Below are 16,608 nucleotides of genomic sequence, written 5' to 3'. Positions count from 1 at the left end.
CTGTTTGTGGTTACGTCATATCACTGAGTCTCAGTTTAAATGTAATTATATTTCCTGTAATTCCAAGTCAAATTCAAACAAAGATTCTTGAATATAATTTGAAATGACCAAACCATTCTGTCTCCATTGACTCCCGTGTGGTGTATCAACATTTATGTACATTTAGTTGTATTTCTTCAAATAGATATATTCCCATGTTTTTGCACAAAAGGCAAATAGTCGATAATTTATGACTACAGACTAGTGCATTTCTAAGTACAGGAGTATTTGTACTGATATACAATATGTGAGTCAAATGTAATGTACTAATTATCATATTTGAGTGTTTGCTTCTTTTGTTTGGAATTCTGTTTGTTAAAATATTTCATTTCATTTCTAACCAAAATCCAAAGCAGCTTTCATGCATTTTGTTCCACATGTTTTAGTCCAAACCAGAGATTGTTTACTTTTTACGGTTTTCTTTTACGATTATGTTAAACCGATTTGGTTCTTTATGAATTAAAACAAAATCCTGCAAAACGGACTATAGTGGCATTTTGAACTAAGGACTACGCTCAAAAACAAACAAGAAATTCTCTGCTTGTGTTATATTTTCAAACAGCAGAGGAGATTTAGTGGCACATAATTTCCAGGAGGCCGATACATGGCTATAATGCAACTCTCCAAACATTGAATTCACCTAACATTCATTGATCAATAGCAATGTTTGAATAAATTTTCCAGAGTTTTTATATAAATGTAAACATGAAACTGCCCAAACATTAAGAAAAAGGGGGTGTAATGATACAACTTCCTGTAAATTCCTGTTGCACATATTTTCGATGGAAACATGATTACTATCAAAGTTACCCTCCTTTTTGAATATATTTTCAACTGCAGTGACATTCTGCTCAGTGGAAAATAGTTACCATAAGAGCTTCTTGATTAGCGTGTATACCCTTTATCTAAATTACATCAATACGGCAAAGGATAATAAAACAAAAGTGGCAGGCAGAAAATAAACCCCAAAAGCTAATTTAGTCCAGAGAGTAGCTCCTCTGGTATGCTATGCCTTGATATTAGATACATTTGTATTTTTTCCACTTTGTTTGTGTGCGTGTCCTATTACAGCTACTTTGTATGACTGGTTTTTTTCTGCTTCTTTGTGATCCATAATGCCAAACACATTTTCATGAAAATGGCAGGACAAGGAAGTGATTGAGCTGTTCCATACTTCATTGCATGTTTACTTCAGCAAGCTTGTCTTAGCATGTCCATTGTCTTGAAATAGTATTCCCCTGCACAGTTGTTACATTTTGTTGCACATTTTGCGACTGAAAATCTGTGGCAAGACAGAGTTTGCTGTAAATCAACGATCCCCATCCAACTTGACAAAGCTTGAGCAATTTTGCCAAGAACAATGGACACATGTTAGGATTTGGTGTTGAGTGTTGTAAAGATCATTGGGGGAAAATGCCTCAAAATCCTAGACTCTAACGCAACAAAAGGTGAAAGCTGTGCAATGGTTAGGATGGATGTTGTTTCAAGACTCATGGATGCTTCACGAGTACAAAGTGTTGTTGTGAACATCTGACCGACTCCCGGGTCGGCTTATCCAAGGATGGTCTCTCTTCCAAATGCACTGTGGGAGGTATTCTGACTTGAGATCTGCATGCTCTATTCTAATTTAACAATATCATCAGTTGCGGTTTGACCTGGGCAATGTTAAAGTTAGTAGCTGTTAACACTGACAAAATATATTTTGAGTTTTGTTTGTGTAAGAGCATTGGTTTGTTATTGAATTGGGATTCTGATATGAAATTCACAGATCTTAACAACATCTATGCAATGTGTATTTCGCCATAATTCTGCTTTAACCTAATCAAATATGATGTCTTCCCCATGCTTTTCAAGGGAAATTCAGATAAAGGTAACCTTTTCCTTTTCATTCTCCTCCTTTCCACATTTATTGATTGGATTTATTGAATATTAGAGAGCATTTGATTTCTGGCAAGAAACACAAATTGTATGAAAGTCCCCCACATATTTTTAAAGACATGTAAGCTTCTGTATAAAGATCATTGTACAAGTGAACGCTTGGTGAAGTTCATATTTTGTTGAGAAGGGAAATGTTTGAGATTTAACCGTTAGACGGCCATTAGTTTTTTATGTGTTCATGTAAAATGCACTGTGTGTATGTATGTATGTATTCTATGGGTTATAAAGGTCTGTACATAATGTAAATTAACTGTAAACAGCTCTTTTCTCTTTTGGAAATATTTTATAGTAGTATATATTTGAAAAAGTATATGTAAGCACACTTTTTATCCTCATTTTATGTTCACCAGTTTTTTTTGTAAAGATTATTTTATTAAATATTGTATTCATAATAATATGAATAATCTTCCTTTGAGTCTTCCTGTAAGTGACTTTGAGAGCCTTAGTAATACAGGTAAGAGCAAAAACTGTGACAACCACGGTCTTCCCTGTATAGCACTACCTAGATTTGAAACACAGACTTTTTGACCTTGGGACAAAAAGAACCCACACAGTGCCTTCAGAAAGTATTCACACCCTTTTAAAAAGTTTTGTCGTCTTACAAAGTGGAATTAAAATGGATTTGTCCTTTTTTGTCAATGATCTACACAAAATACTGTCAAAGTGGAAGAAAAAATATATTATTTGTAAAAAAAATGCATGTAAAATAAAACATAATATATCTTGATTAGATAAGTATTTAACCCTCTGAGTCAATACATGTTAGAATCACCTTTGGCAATGATTACAGCTGTGAGTCTTTCTGGGTAAGTCTCTAAGAGTTTAGCACACCTGGATTGTACAATATTTGCACATTATTCTTTTTAAAATTCTTCAAGCTCAGTTAAGTTGGTTGTTGATCATTGCTAAAGAGCCATTTTCAAGTCTTGCCATAGATTTTCAAGCCGATTTAAGTCAAAACTGTAAGTAGGCCACCCAGAAACATTCAACTCCAGTGTATATTTGGCCTTGTGTTTTAGGTAATTGTCCTACTGAAAGGTGAATTTGTCTCCCAGTGTCTGTTGGAAAGCAGACTGAACCAGGTTTTCTTCTAGGATTTTACCTGTGCTTAGCTCTATTACGTTTATTTTTTATTCTAAAAAACTCCCTAGTGCTTACCGATGACAAGCATACACATAGTATGATACAGCCACCACCATGCTTAAAAATATGAAGAGAGGTACGCAGTGTTGTGTTGTATTTGCCCCAAATAGAATGCTTTGAATTCAGGACATGAAGTTAATTTCTTTGCCACATTTTTGGCAGTTTTACTTAAGTGCCTTATTGCAAATAGGATGCATGTTTTAGAATATTTGTATTCTGTACAGTGTTCCTTCTTTTCACTCTGTCATTTAAGTTAGTATTGTGGAGTAACTACAATGTTGTTCATCCTCAGCTCTCTCTTATCACAGCCATTAAACTTTGTAACTGTTTTAAAGTCAACATTGGCCTCATAATGAAATCCCTGAGCGGTTTCCTTCTTCTCCTGCAATTGAGTTAGGAAGGACGCCTGTATCTTTGTAGTGACTGCGTGTATTGATACACCATCCAAAGTGTAATTAATAACTTCACCATGCTCAAAGGGATATTCAATGTCTGCTTTTTTAATAGGTGCCCTTCGTTGCGAGGCATTGGAAAACCTACCTGGTCTTTGTGGTTGAATCTATGTTTGAAATACACTGCTCGACTGAGGGACCAAACAGATAATTGTATGAGGTAGTCATTAAAAAATCATGTTAAACACTATTATTGCACAAAGTGTTCATGCAACTTATTATGTGACTTGTTAAGCACATTTTTACTCATTAACTTAATTAGGCGCGCCATAACAAAGGGGGTTGAATACTTATGGACTCAAGACAATTCAGCTTTTCATTTGAATTAATTTGTAAACATATCAAAAAACATAATTCCACTTTGACATTGTAGGCACAACATAATGTGGAAAATGTTGAGGGGTGTGAATACTTTCTTCAGGCACTGTAGTTGTTGTTGTGGGATTTGGAAATGAAATGATGTAATTTAGTTATAAACATTTGAGGAAGGCTGAAAAGAAGCTACTGTATCAATGTCAAAACAAAACATAACAAAGGGAAACAATAAAGGGACTTTGTAAAATTATGATTTGTTGCAGACGATGGTGGAACAGGAGAAATACAGAATATTTCTGGATATTTTTTTGTCCCCGCAAGGGGACCTGCACCACTAAAGACACATAACACAGTAATGCTTGTTTGATTTTGCCACAGTTTAAACCACCAGGGCAGGATTACTCTATTTCCCGCCACAAAATACCCTTGTCTCATGGTTTAAATCAAGGATAAGTTAATTAAGGGGTTTTGTCATTCCTTTTGATGGGGCCAAAGAGGGAGATTAAAGTAGGCTTGGTTTACACAGGGATTCTTTCCTCCAATGTCTCCACAATGCAGCTGGTGATGGTTTTCTCTAGGGAGATGTTTCCCTCTATGTTTTCCATAAGTAAAAACTAGCATGGGGTTTGGGTAGGGTAAGATATGACATCTACCTAAAGCAGATCTTTGATAGAGCATGCACAGGCACCTTGGCCGTCAGTCCATGGTCAATGCCAAGTCCATTCACAGAAAAATCTAAACGATGACCACGAGGGATATAACAATGTGTAGCCAATGCTCAGACCAAGATTTAGTTCTCAGAACTTCAATGGAGTTCAATCCATTGGTGTCATTCCTGAGCTTGAGTTGATTTAAATCAAGCAAAAACAAAATATGGACTCCTTCAAAAAACATTTAGATTTTAGATGACTTTGCCCTAAGGCAAATTAAGAACCTTTTCTTTTTTACCCAAAAAGGGTTGACCGCTTACTCTGACAAAAGCAAACTCTTACTTCCAAGATTAGTATATTTTTGTCAAATAATTGATTTTGTATTCAAAACTCAAAGAGATCGCCTTCACTTAAGCAGTCAATAAATTGTTAAATTCAAATAATTGTCCAGGTTCAGAAAAACGTACATTAAAGTACTGCAATTCTGGCAACGTTGATACACTGTGAGAAACTCATATTTTGAGATCAGGTCCCCTCTGTCCATATAATCATATTAATTTAAGATTTAAAAGGCAAAACCGATCAGAACTCCTACTCTGAGACTCTTTATAGAGGCCCTGGAGTGTTTTTGGTGCCTGCCTCTGTAAAACACGACTGAGGGAAATGCCACTTCATCTTCAGAATGGGGATAATTGTCCTGAATCAGCTCTTGTGTGTTTTGGCTGCACATGTCTGTCTCTATTGCCATCTTGTTGTACTTTTATGGAAGAAATTGACTATTTAACCCCTCCTTCTAAGAGGCGGAAAAAAGTCACAGGATTTTCTGAACTGTGGGCAATTTGATATAAAGGGACCATGCCATGGCTTTAAAAGGGTATGCTGAAATGTCAGAGCAAATATTAACTCACACACCACTACATTGTCTTTCTTTGTGGAGCTGGAAAATAGAATTTAAAAACCCAATAGTTAGTCATCAATGATACATTACTTTGTCTCACAAATTATATATATTTTTAAGGAAATGTGAAAGTAGAGGCACTGCAATCACAAAGCAAGTCAATGGATGTGAAAGAACATACATTCCCCAGATAAATACTTTTCCTTCATTTATTTCAATTCGAAATATTTACATAGAACAAAAGCTGTCACTTTTTAATAATTATATATATATTACACATACATACACACACACAGTACCAGTCAAAAGTTGACACACCAACTCATTCCAGGGATTTTCTTCATTTTTTACATTGTAGAATAATAGTGAAGACATCAAAACTATGAAATAACACATATGGAATCATGTAGTAATCAAAAAAGTGTTAAACAAATCAAATATATTTTAGATTCTTCAAAGTAGCCATCCTTTGCATTGATGACAGCTTTGCACACTCTTGGCATTCTCTCAACCAGCTTCATGAGATAGTCACCTGGAATGCATTTCAATTAACATGTGTGCCTTGTTAAAAGTTAATTTGTGAAATTTCTTTCCTTCTTAATGCGTTTGAGCCAATCAGTTGTGTTGTGACAAGGTAGGGGTGGTATACAGAAGATAGCCCTATTTGGTAAAATACCAAGTACATATTATGGCAAGATTAGCTCAAATAAGCAAAGAGAAACAACAGTCCATCATTACGTTAAGACATGAAGGTCAGCCAATCCGGAAAATTTCAAGAACTTTGAAAGTTTCTTCAAGTGCAGTCGCAAAAACCATCAAGCGCTATGATGAAACTGGATCTCATGAGGACCACCACAGGAAAGGAAGACCCAGAGTTACCTCTGCTGCAGAGGACAAGTTCATTAGAGTTAACTGCACCTCAGATTGCAGCCCAAAGAAATCCTTCACAGAGTTCAAGTAACATATACTATGCCAAGAGTGTGCAAAGCTGTCATCAAGGCAAAGGGTGGTTACTTTGAAGAATCTAAAATCTAAAATATATTTTTGGTTACTACATGATTCCATGTGTGTTATTTCATAGTTTTGATGTATTCACTATTATTCTACAATGTAGAAAATAGTAAAAATAAAGAAAAACCCTGGAATGAGTAGGTGTGTCCAAACTTTTGACTAGTACTGTATATATATTTGATTTCATATTTTTCATGACAATTACAAAACATTTAGTTAATACAGGGTACATAATGATTAGTAATTTAAAGTAATATAATCTAAAGTAATGTAAAACCAAATTTACACATGAGCACAACTCAAACATTTTTTGTAGAGGATCAACCACCAATTGCTTTGTTTAATGAATTTCTGTTAGTCTCTGTATCTGAAATTCTTTCTATTGCATTGCAGTCATGACAAGGATGAACGAAACCCCATCTAGTCTGTAACTCTCTCTCCCTCTCCGCCCAGATCTCATCCATCACACTGGTATAAACAACATTAGTCTCAGTGTGTATTCAACAGGAGCCTAAGCCTCAGATAACACTAAGCCTTCCATATTCATTTGCATTTCAAAATGGGCAGATATCAAATGCATCCAGACAACTAATAAACCAAGATTCCCCATCAAACACATAAATTAAGGAAGGCTTTTTGAAGAGCTTTCCTGTAAATGGTTACATCACCAGTGGCTGGTGGCCAACAGTGGAAGGAGTGCTCGGTCAGAGGTTGGAGGTCAAAGATGAACACGAAGTCTGCAGATTCCTTTGTCAGAAATAGACTTTCTTAGATTTCCAAAATATAGGAAATCCAACTTTAGTTGGAGTTAACCTTTTGGAATGATGCGCATGCCTTGTTATTTCATCACAGATGTATGGCTAAATTCAATCAAACATGCACTAAAAACACATTGTTCCGGCACTGCACTGTAGGGCAGGAAATGGAGACAAGTTATCTGTATCAGGCTGTGTTGACAGAACACAGAAAAATATAAATCAAATAAAACCATCGAGTTGATCTGCCAACACATTTTGCCATGTGCAATCAAACATGTTCAACACGTGTCTGGGATAATTCAGAAACAGCATTCTTTCTTTCCATGCATCAGGAAAGCATGGTTGAGTTAATATGTCTTTGAGTTTGTTTGACACTAATGTGCATTTTTGCAAAACAAAAAGGATGCTGTTTTTGATTGAATAGTGCCATATGTTACATTACATTACAGGGTAATTAAGAACCTATGAACTAATCAAATGTATAAATAGATTCCAGCTGATTTCTCTTGGTCCTCTTCAGCAAACACATACCATTACTTTACAAAGTGAAGTATCACAATTTCCTGCCAACCCAACAGAAATTTGGTAACAACAAATACATATTTATATGATTGGTGGTCCAATAAAGATATAACGCGATACGCAAATCAATACAATTAGAATTAATAATCGTATCAAAGTTTTGGTCATTATACATTACTTAGCTATACAGTATATTGAAATAAAAACTTATTTTAAAATTTTAAATCGGGAAAGAAAACAGACAGAACAAAGTTTGGGGTCCAATGTCAAAATACAAGTCAATTTTGGGATTTTCATAAAAACTATGTGGTTGTTGAAGCCTACCTGATATCTCTGTAACTATAAGGCAGTGATGGTACTGTAGTGGCTATAATCACACGTTATAGCCTAGGGAACTAGTTTAGTGCTTAAAGAGCTTTGACAATGATTTGGACAAATATCTCATTCTTTCATTTCACTACCAGATGTCATCACTCCTTAAAAGTTTTACATTAATTTAGGTAACATAAACCCGACAACATCATTATCCAATTGATATTTCGATGACAATTTCCTTAAATCACGGTCACACTGTCATGCTGCTTGGAGCGTATTTGAAACTAGCTCCATGTTTGCAAATCTTTGCGGATCCATTCAAAGATCATACCAGCCACTTCCTTTCCTGCGTCCAAGACGAAGGCATGACGAATTCCTCGACTACACAGTCTGATGTCTCCCTCTGGAAACTTCTTCTTGATCTCCTGATAATACTGCACAGGGCACCAGTGGTCACTGGCTCCATAGTAAAACACAAGCTGAACAGAGGAATGACAAAATATCCATAACTAACATAGCATTAACACTTTTCATTATGAATTTACAACTCCATTTGATCTGTGGATACACTTGGCACTGGAAGATTCAAAGGTTTTCATTCACTTATTTTAATTCTCCTTTTTAACCGACAATAGATGAAGTCCAAAGACTGTCAACCAGTGCAGATCCATCGCCTCCGCCCATCCTCTGTGAGGATGGGGATTCTGGTTAATATCACAGAGAGAGAAGGAGTACACTAGCGAGAACACATACACGCATGCACACACACTGAAGGGGATACACATTATTCTTGATGAAAAAATGGATAAGAATAAAGTGGGAGAGAGAGAGAGAGAGAGAGAACGTTGGGCTCAATTCAGAATTTTGGAATTGACTCGCATTCACCTCATGAGTTGAAATCCAATTGAATTGGCCACACCACATGGGATGTAGAATTTTAATTTGAGTGAAAGGAAGTAGAATTTAATTCAGTGCAATTCAAATAAATTCTACTCAGTCATAAAACATGAGAGTTTCATTGAATCTGACAGGTCACACTTCCAGATACCAAAGAATACATCACTTTTCTCTGGAAACAAGGTTCCTTATACTCCTTTAGCCTTAGTGCTAAAGAATAGGCAATTATATTTCCATTAATAAAAACTTAAATTCAAATTCAGTTCAAATACAAGAATTTAATTGGAATATGTGAGGCATCCTCAATTTAATTCTGATTTGAGCCCAACCCTGATAGAGACAGTGGAAGGGGGATCCTTACAGTGACACCTGCTATTATAATCTGACCACACCCTCTGCACATTAACTATGAAGCTTATCTCCCTTTGATCAGCTTGAATGTGACACTCACCTCTCCACTCTCTTTGAAAAGGAAGAAAAGGAGTATCTGCCATTTAATGTCTGGCTTTTGTCTTTACTGTGTATGTGTGTGTGTTCGAGAAAGAGAGAGTGTATGTGTGAGAATGTTATAGCTACAGAGAGTGTAACCCATAAAATATTCACATCTGCCAACAAGGAAACATTAAAACGTGAGGGTATATGAACAGCAGATTTATGAGGCTAATAAAATGGATCAACTGAGACATCTCTTAACTGCAGTTTGTAAGTGTTCCACTGCATTGGGCCAAGAGTCCTCAGGAGTTCAACACCTCCCTGTGAATAGGTAATGGGAAGGTAAATGGATGGTGTGTAGGAGGATATGTTGCAGGTCCTCCAGTAGTTTAAATGGGTCAGAGAGGGACTAACACTTTGAAGGACTGGCACATGGGAGAACTTCTGTCACTGTGTTTCAAACAACACCTTATATTAACATGCTGACTAGACCGGGCATGTGCGTGCGTCCGCATATGCCATTAGGCGCATTTTGATTTTGTCCATCCCCAACAGACGTGATCAGGACAAGCATGTTGAAATATCAAAACGAACTCTGAACCAACTATATTAATTTGGGGACAGGTGGAAACACATGAAACATTAATGGACATTTAGCTAGCTAGTTTGCTGTTGCTAGCTAATTTGTCCTGGGATATAAACATTGGGTTGTTATTTCACCTGAAATGCACAAGCTCCTTTTTTGGGGATATTTGTAGAATTTTTTCCCATTTTGAGTCACACAAAATTGTGAGTTCTCTACTCCAACTAATAATCCACAGATAAAAGGGGAAACCTAGTTAGCTTCTAGTAATCTCTCCTCCTTCAGTCTTCTTATTCTTCTGTGGACTTTATATGGCGGTTAGCCACCACCTTTGACTGGAGTGTGGACCTCATTTCATCTTTCAATCACCCATGTGGGTATATGCTCCTAAAATCCAATGAGAAGATGGGAGAGGTGGGGTTTCCCAGGGCGTCAAGCATTAAACATAAAACCAAGTTCTATTTTAGCACCTGGCTGTGCAGACGCTCATTGGCGTGCGAGCAATTTGGATGAAATGAATGAATAACATGTATGTGTACATTTATTTTGCAACGCTCGCACACGCACCGCTCGCACACGCAAAGCGGGTGGTGTGGTCAGCATGTAACATGTCAGTCCATTTCTCAATATGTCCACCAGAGATGGTTTGTTTTACCGTCTGTATTCACCCTGTATCTATGGGTAAACTTTATCAAGCCCATATCGGGATGGAGTTATAGTGCATTCTTCAGACCACTTCACTTTTTCCATATTTTGTTACGTTACAGCCTTATTCTAAAATGGATTCAAAAACAGTTATTTTTAGACATTTTAGCAAACGTATTAAAAATAAAAACGCAAATATCACATTTACATAAGTATTCATACCCTTTACTCAGTACTTTGTTGAAGCACCTTTGGCAGCGATTACAGCCCCGAGTCTTCTTGGGTATGATGCTACAAGCTTGGCACACCTGTATTTGGGGAGTTTCTCTCATTTTTCTCTGCAGATCCTCTCAAGCTCTGTCAGGTTGGATGGAGAGTGTCGCTGCATAGCTATTTTCAGGTCTCTCCAGAGATGTTCGATCGGGTTCAAGTCTGGGCTGGCTGGGCTACTCAAGGACATTCAGAGACTTGTCCCGAAGCCACTCCTATGTTGTCTTGGCTGTGTGCCTAGGGTCTTGTCCTGTTGGAAGGTGAACCTTCGCCCCATTCGGAGGTCCTGAAGGCTCTGGAGCAGGATTTTATAAAGGATCTCTCTGTACTTCGTGCCGTTCTTCTTTTCCTCGATCCTGAATAGTCTCCTAGTCCCTGCTGCTAAAAAACATCATGCTTCACTGTAGGGATGGTATTGGCCAGGTGATGAGTGGTGCCTGGTTTCCTCCAGACGCGATGCTTGACATTCAGCCCAAAGAGTTCAATCTTGGTTTCATCAGACCAGAGAATCTTGTTTCTCATGGTCTGAGAGTTCTTTAGGTGCCTTTTGGCAAACTCCAAGCGGGCTGTCATGTGCCTTTTACTGAGGAGTGGCTTCCGTCTGGCCACTCTACCATAAAGGCTTGATTGGTGGAGTGCTGCAGAGATGGTTCCATGACCAAGGCCCTTCTCCCCCGATTGCTCAGTTTGGCCGGGCGGCCAGCTCTAGGAAGAGTCATGGTGGTTCCAAACGTCTTCCATTTAAGAATGATGGAGGCCACTGTGTTCTTGGGGACCTTCAATGCTGAAGACATTTTTTGGTACCCTTTCCCAGATCTGTTACCCGACACAACCCTGTCTCTGAGCTCTACGAACAATTCCTTCAACCTCATGGCTTGGTTTCTACTCTGACATGCACTGTCAACTATGGGACCTTATATAGACAGGTGTGTGCCTTTCCAAATGTCCAATCAATTGAATTTACCACAGGTGGACTTTAATCAAGTTGTACAACATAAGGTCTACCTGTTGTATTCGGCGCATGTGACTAATACATTGTTTTTGTTGTTGATTTGATCTCAAGGTTGATCAATGGAAACAGGATGCACCTGAGCTCAATTTTGAGTCTCATAGCAAAGGGTCTGAATACCTACAGTGGGGAGAACAAGTATTTGATACACTGCCGATTTTGCAGGTTTTKCTACTTACAAAGCATGTAGAGGTCTGTAATTTTTATCATAGGTACACTTCAACTGTGAGAGACGGAATCTAAAACAAAAATCCAGAAAATCACATTGTATGATTTTTAAGTAATCATTTGCATTTTATTGCATGACATAAGTATTTGATACATCAGAAAAGCAGAACTTCATATTTGGTACAGAAACCTTGGTTTGCAATTACAGAGATCATACGTTTCCTGTAGTTCTTGACCAGGTTTGCACACACCTGCAGCAGGGTTTTTTGGCCCACTCCTCCATACAGACCTTCTCCAGATCCTTTAGGTTTCGGGCTGTCGCTGGGCAATATGGACTTTCAGCTCCCTCCAAAGATTTTCTATTGGGTTCAGGTCTGGAGACTAGCTAGGCACTCCAGGACCTTGAGATGCTCTCTTACGGAGCCACTCCTTAGTTGCCCTGGCTGTATGTTTCGGGTCGTTGTCATGCTGGAAGACCCAGTCACGACCCATCTTCAATCCTCTTACTGAGGGAAGGAGGTTGTTGGCCAAGATCTCGCGATACATGGCCCACCCATCCTCCCTCAATACGGTGCAGTCGTCCTGTCCCCTTTGCAGAAAAGCATCCCCAGAGAATGATGTTTCTACCCATGCTTCACGGTTGGGATGGTGTTCTTGGGGTTGTACTCATCCTTCTTCTCCAAACAGGGCGAGTGGAGTTTAGACCAAAAAGCTCTATTTTTGTCTCATCAGAAACATGATCTTCTCCCCATTCCTCCTTCATCCATCCGATTGATGGTCATTGGCAAACTTCAGACGGGCCTGGACATGCGCTGGCTTAGCAGGGGGACCTTGCATGCGCTGCAGGATTTTAATCCATGACGGCGTAGTGGTGTACTAATGGTTTTCTTTGGACTGTGTGCCCAGCTCTCTTCAGGTCATTGACCAGGTCCTGCCGTGTAGTTCTGGGCTGATCCCTCACCTTCCTCATGATCATTGATGCCCACGAGGTGAGATCTTGCATGGAGCCCCAGACCGAGGGTGATTGACTGTCATCTTCAACTTCTTCCATTTTCTAATAATGCGCCAACAGTTGTTGCCTTCTCACCAAGCTGCTTGCCTATTGTCCTGTAGCCCATCCCAGCCTTGTGCAGGTCTACAATTTTACCCCTGATGTCCTTACACAGCTCTCTGGTCTTGGCATTGTGGAGAGGTTGGAGTCTGTTTGATTGAGTGTGTGGACAGGTGTCTTTATACAGGTAACGAGTTCAAACAGGTGCAGTTAATACAGGTAATGAGTGGAGAACAGGAGGGCTTCTTAAAGAAAACTAACAGGTCTGTGAGAGCGGAATTCTTCTGGTTGGTAGGTGATCAAATACTTATGTCATGCATAATTGCAAATTAATTACTTAAAAATCATACAATGTGATTTTCTGGATTTTTGTTTTTAGATTCCCGTCTCTCACCAGTTGAGTGTACCTATGATAAAAATTACAGACCTCTACATGCTTTGTAAGTAGGAAAACCTGCAAAATCAGCAGTGTATCAAATACTTGTTCTCCCCACTGTATGTAAATAAAGTATTTCTGTTTTTGTTTTTTTATAAATTTCTAAAAACCTGTTTTTGCTTTGTCATTATGAGGTATTGTGTGTAGATTGATGAGTAAAAAAATATATTTTATCGATTTTAGAATAAGGCTCTAATGTAAAGAAATGTGGAAAAAGTGAAGGGGTCTGAATACTTTCCGAACGCACTGTATATTCCAACAAGATCACAATACATACTGTATGTTTCCTACCTTGTCAAGGTTTTGATTGATGGTGAAGTTGTCTCTCTCCAGAACTTCCAACATCTCTTGACTCCCCATGTACATAGCATTGGCTGAAATAAAAGAGGTGAAAAAAGTCATATAATTAAGCTGTTGTTATCATACTCGATGGCCAGTTTATTAGGTTATGGCTAGGTTCATGAAACCAGGGCATGGCTCGCTATATAAAGCAGGCAGACAGGCATTAAAGCATTCAGTTACTGTTCGATTGAACGTTAAAATGGGCTAAACGAGTGACCTAGGAATGGTATAATCGTTGGTGACAGGTGCGCCGGTTCCAGTATCTCAGAAACGGCCGGCCTCCTGGGCTTTTCACAAACGACAGTGTCTAGGGTTTACTGAGAATGGTGTGACAAACGTAAAACATCCAGTCAGCGGCAGTCCTGTGGGCGAAAACAGCTTGTTGATGAGACAGGTCGAAGGAGAATGGCAAGAATCTGTGCAAGCTAACAGGCGGGCCACAAACAAGCAAATAATGGCGCAGTACAACAGTGGTGTGCGGAACGGAATCTCGGAACGCACAACTCTTCGGTCCTTGTCATGGATGGGCTATTGCACCGGGTTCCACTCCTATCAGCTAAAAACAAGAAGAAGCGGCTCCAGTGGGCACGCGATCACCAACACTGGACAACTGAGGAGTGGAAAAACATTGCCTGGTCCGACGAATCCCGGTTCCTGTTGCGTCATGCTGATGGCAGAGTCAGGATTTGACGTAAGCAGCATGAGTCCATGGCCCCATCCTGCCTGGTGTCAACGATACAGATGGTGTAATGGTGTGGGGAATGTTTTCCTGGCACACGTTAGGTCCCTTGATACCAATTGAGCAACATTTGAACGCCACAGCATATCTGAACATTGTTGCTGACCAGGTGCATCCCTTCATGCTACAAGGGTCCGACCGGGTACTAGATGGGTGTACCTAATAAACTGGCCACTGAGTGTATAACACTGTTCCTTCTATTTTCTCAAGCTGTAAAAACACACAGACAGACATGTAGTATCACACAGGCATGTGTAGTATCATTGTTTTAACATTCAACAAAAATTCAAAGGAAAGAGTACGAGGACTAAGAAATCAGAGATTAATGTATCTCACCCCCCCACTAACTCCCAATTATCCATCTCAATCTTACACAGCTGGAAAATATAATGGGGAAGAAGGGGGGGACATGGATGGCTCATTGGATACCAGAAATGATAACGGTAAAAATGTGAGTGAAAGATGGGGAAAACCCTCCCCAGAGAGCAGTGTAACTCAATGCCTTTGATTCTACGTTCCATTACATTTCCCTTTCAGCAGCATGTACTTTTTATTAAAAACATTAGTCGAGGGACAATTATTATTTATTTTTTTAAAGCTGCACTTGCTGGTAAATATTGCTGCTATTTCAGAAGTTTTGAGAGTCCATCAATAATTCAGACACGCAAGCTGCACGCACACAAACACACACACACAAAATCATAGAACCGAATAGCTAATTTCTGCTCAACACAATGATTCAAGGAAATGTTCAGTGAGAGTAATCTCTAGGCTGTACTCAGTGGGTGGTTGGGGAGGAATATATGGATGAGAAAACTGTTAATATCCTGTACAAATATCCTCCTGTCCTGTGAGTGATCACTCACGCCTATCTCCTCACTGCCACGGTCCCTTTCTGGATGAGGTGGTGGCAGTGGGGGGTTTGTGTGTGTGTGTCTGTGTGGGTGTCTGTGTGTGGAAGGGGGAGGGGGGATTCAGGTCCCCGTAGCAAGCCACTCATATTTCCATCTTTTGCTGTTCTGAGGAGGAGGAAGCGAGGGTCCGTTTGCAAATCTGCACCACTTGTGCGCATATTAATCATAATCTGTGAGCGGCGTCGCCTTGTATTGTGGAGTGCCGGCTTTGAAGCGCTTTGTACCTGGCACAGGACTGGAGAGAAAGAATGCTTTTCTTACTCCAAAGGCCAAGGGTGAGAGGCAGAAAGAGTGAAAGACGAAAAGTTCCAAGTCAGTAAAGAGGGTGTGATTCTTTCATATAGCACTGGTTTGTTTAGTCTTTGAGGTAATTTCCTACATTTTGAGAGCTTAGCCCAGGGTTGTAAGGCAGCTTGTACGTCTCTCAGAGATCCCGGTGAGTTGGGGGTTTCAACAGCGTCACAGCAACAAGAGGGACACACTTAGCTCTCTGATTTATGCTGCAGAGGGATGGCCAACAGGAGAGAACGGCCTAGTGAATGCAGGCATTGTGTGTGTGTGTGTGTGTGTGTGTCAATTTGTGCAAAAACTGTGCGACACACTGCAACCTGAAGGATCTCAACAGATGTGCTGCACATATGTTTCTAAAATACAGTCTCCCTTGAAAATGAAATCAAAATGTGATATTATATTACCATCTGGCTATTGAATAAGCAATTCAATTGTACATCCAAGATGAGTCAATCATAGCTTCTGTGAGACTGTGCTTTCAGACACTCAAAAGACAGGGGGGAAACTATTATAGATCGAATGATAGGAAACATTGAAACCTCACCATAACCCTGTCTCAATCAACATCTAGCTGTCTAGAAAAACTCAACCAGTAACTCCTGTTTGTGAGCCATCTTGAGGTGCTACCCCGGGTCTTTATGAGCTACTTCCTACATTCCACACACATTTTTAACTATCTCCGTAAATCTTCACTCTCTGTAAAATCCAGCCTTTTCTGAGTGTGTAAATTACTTCATGATAGCATCCCCTTGGTTCCAAAGGTCTTTAACCTTGTCAAGCTGAATCATTT

General features: G+C 39.3%; 1 protein-coding gene across 1 annotated transcript in view; it reads right to left on the bottom strand.

The window, feature by feature from the left end:
* Positions 1 to 8,080: 8,080 nt before the first annotated feature.
* LOC111968593 (lipid droplet-associated hydrolase) overlaps positions 8,081 to 16,608 on the bottom strand; it is a 67,421-nt gene continuing 58,893 nt past the window's right edge. The window contains 2 exon segments of the mRNA XM_023994277.3: positions 8,081 to 8,520; positions 13,824 to 13,906. Coding sequence (XP_023850045.2) covers positions 8,326 to 8,520; positions 13,824 to 13,906 — 278 coding nt within the window. The 3' untranslated portion in view covers positions 8,081 to 8,325.

This window comes from Salvelinus sp. IW2-2015, linkage group LG9, assembly GCF_002910315.2.
Source record: "Salvelinus sp. IW2-2015 linkage group LG9, ASM291031v2, whole genome shotgun sequence".
In the NCBI taxonomy this organism is placed as follows: domain Eukaryota; kingdom Metazoa; phylum Chordata; class Actinopteri; order Salmoniformes; family Salmonidae; genus Salvelinus; species Salvelinus sp. IW2-2015.
Note: the sequence above shows the minus strand (reverse complement) of the source record. Positions and strands in the feature narration are given on the sequence as shown.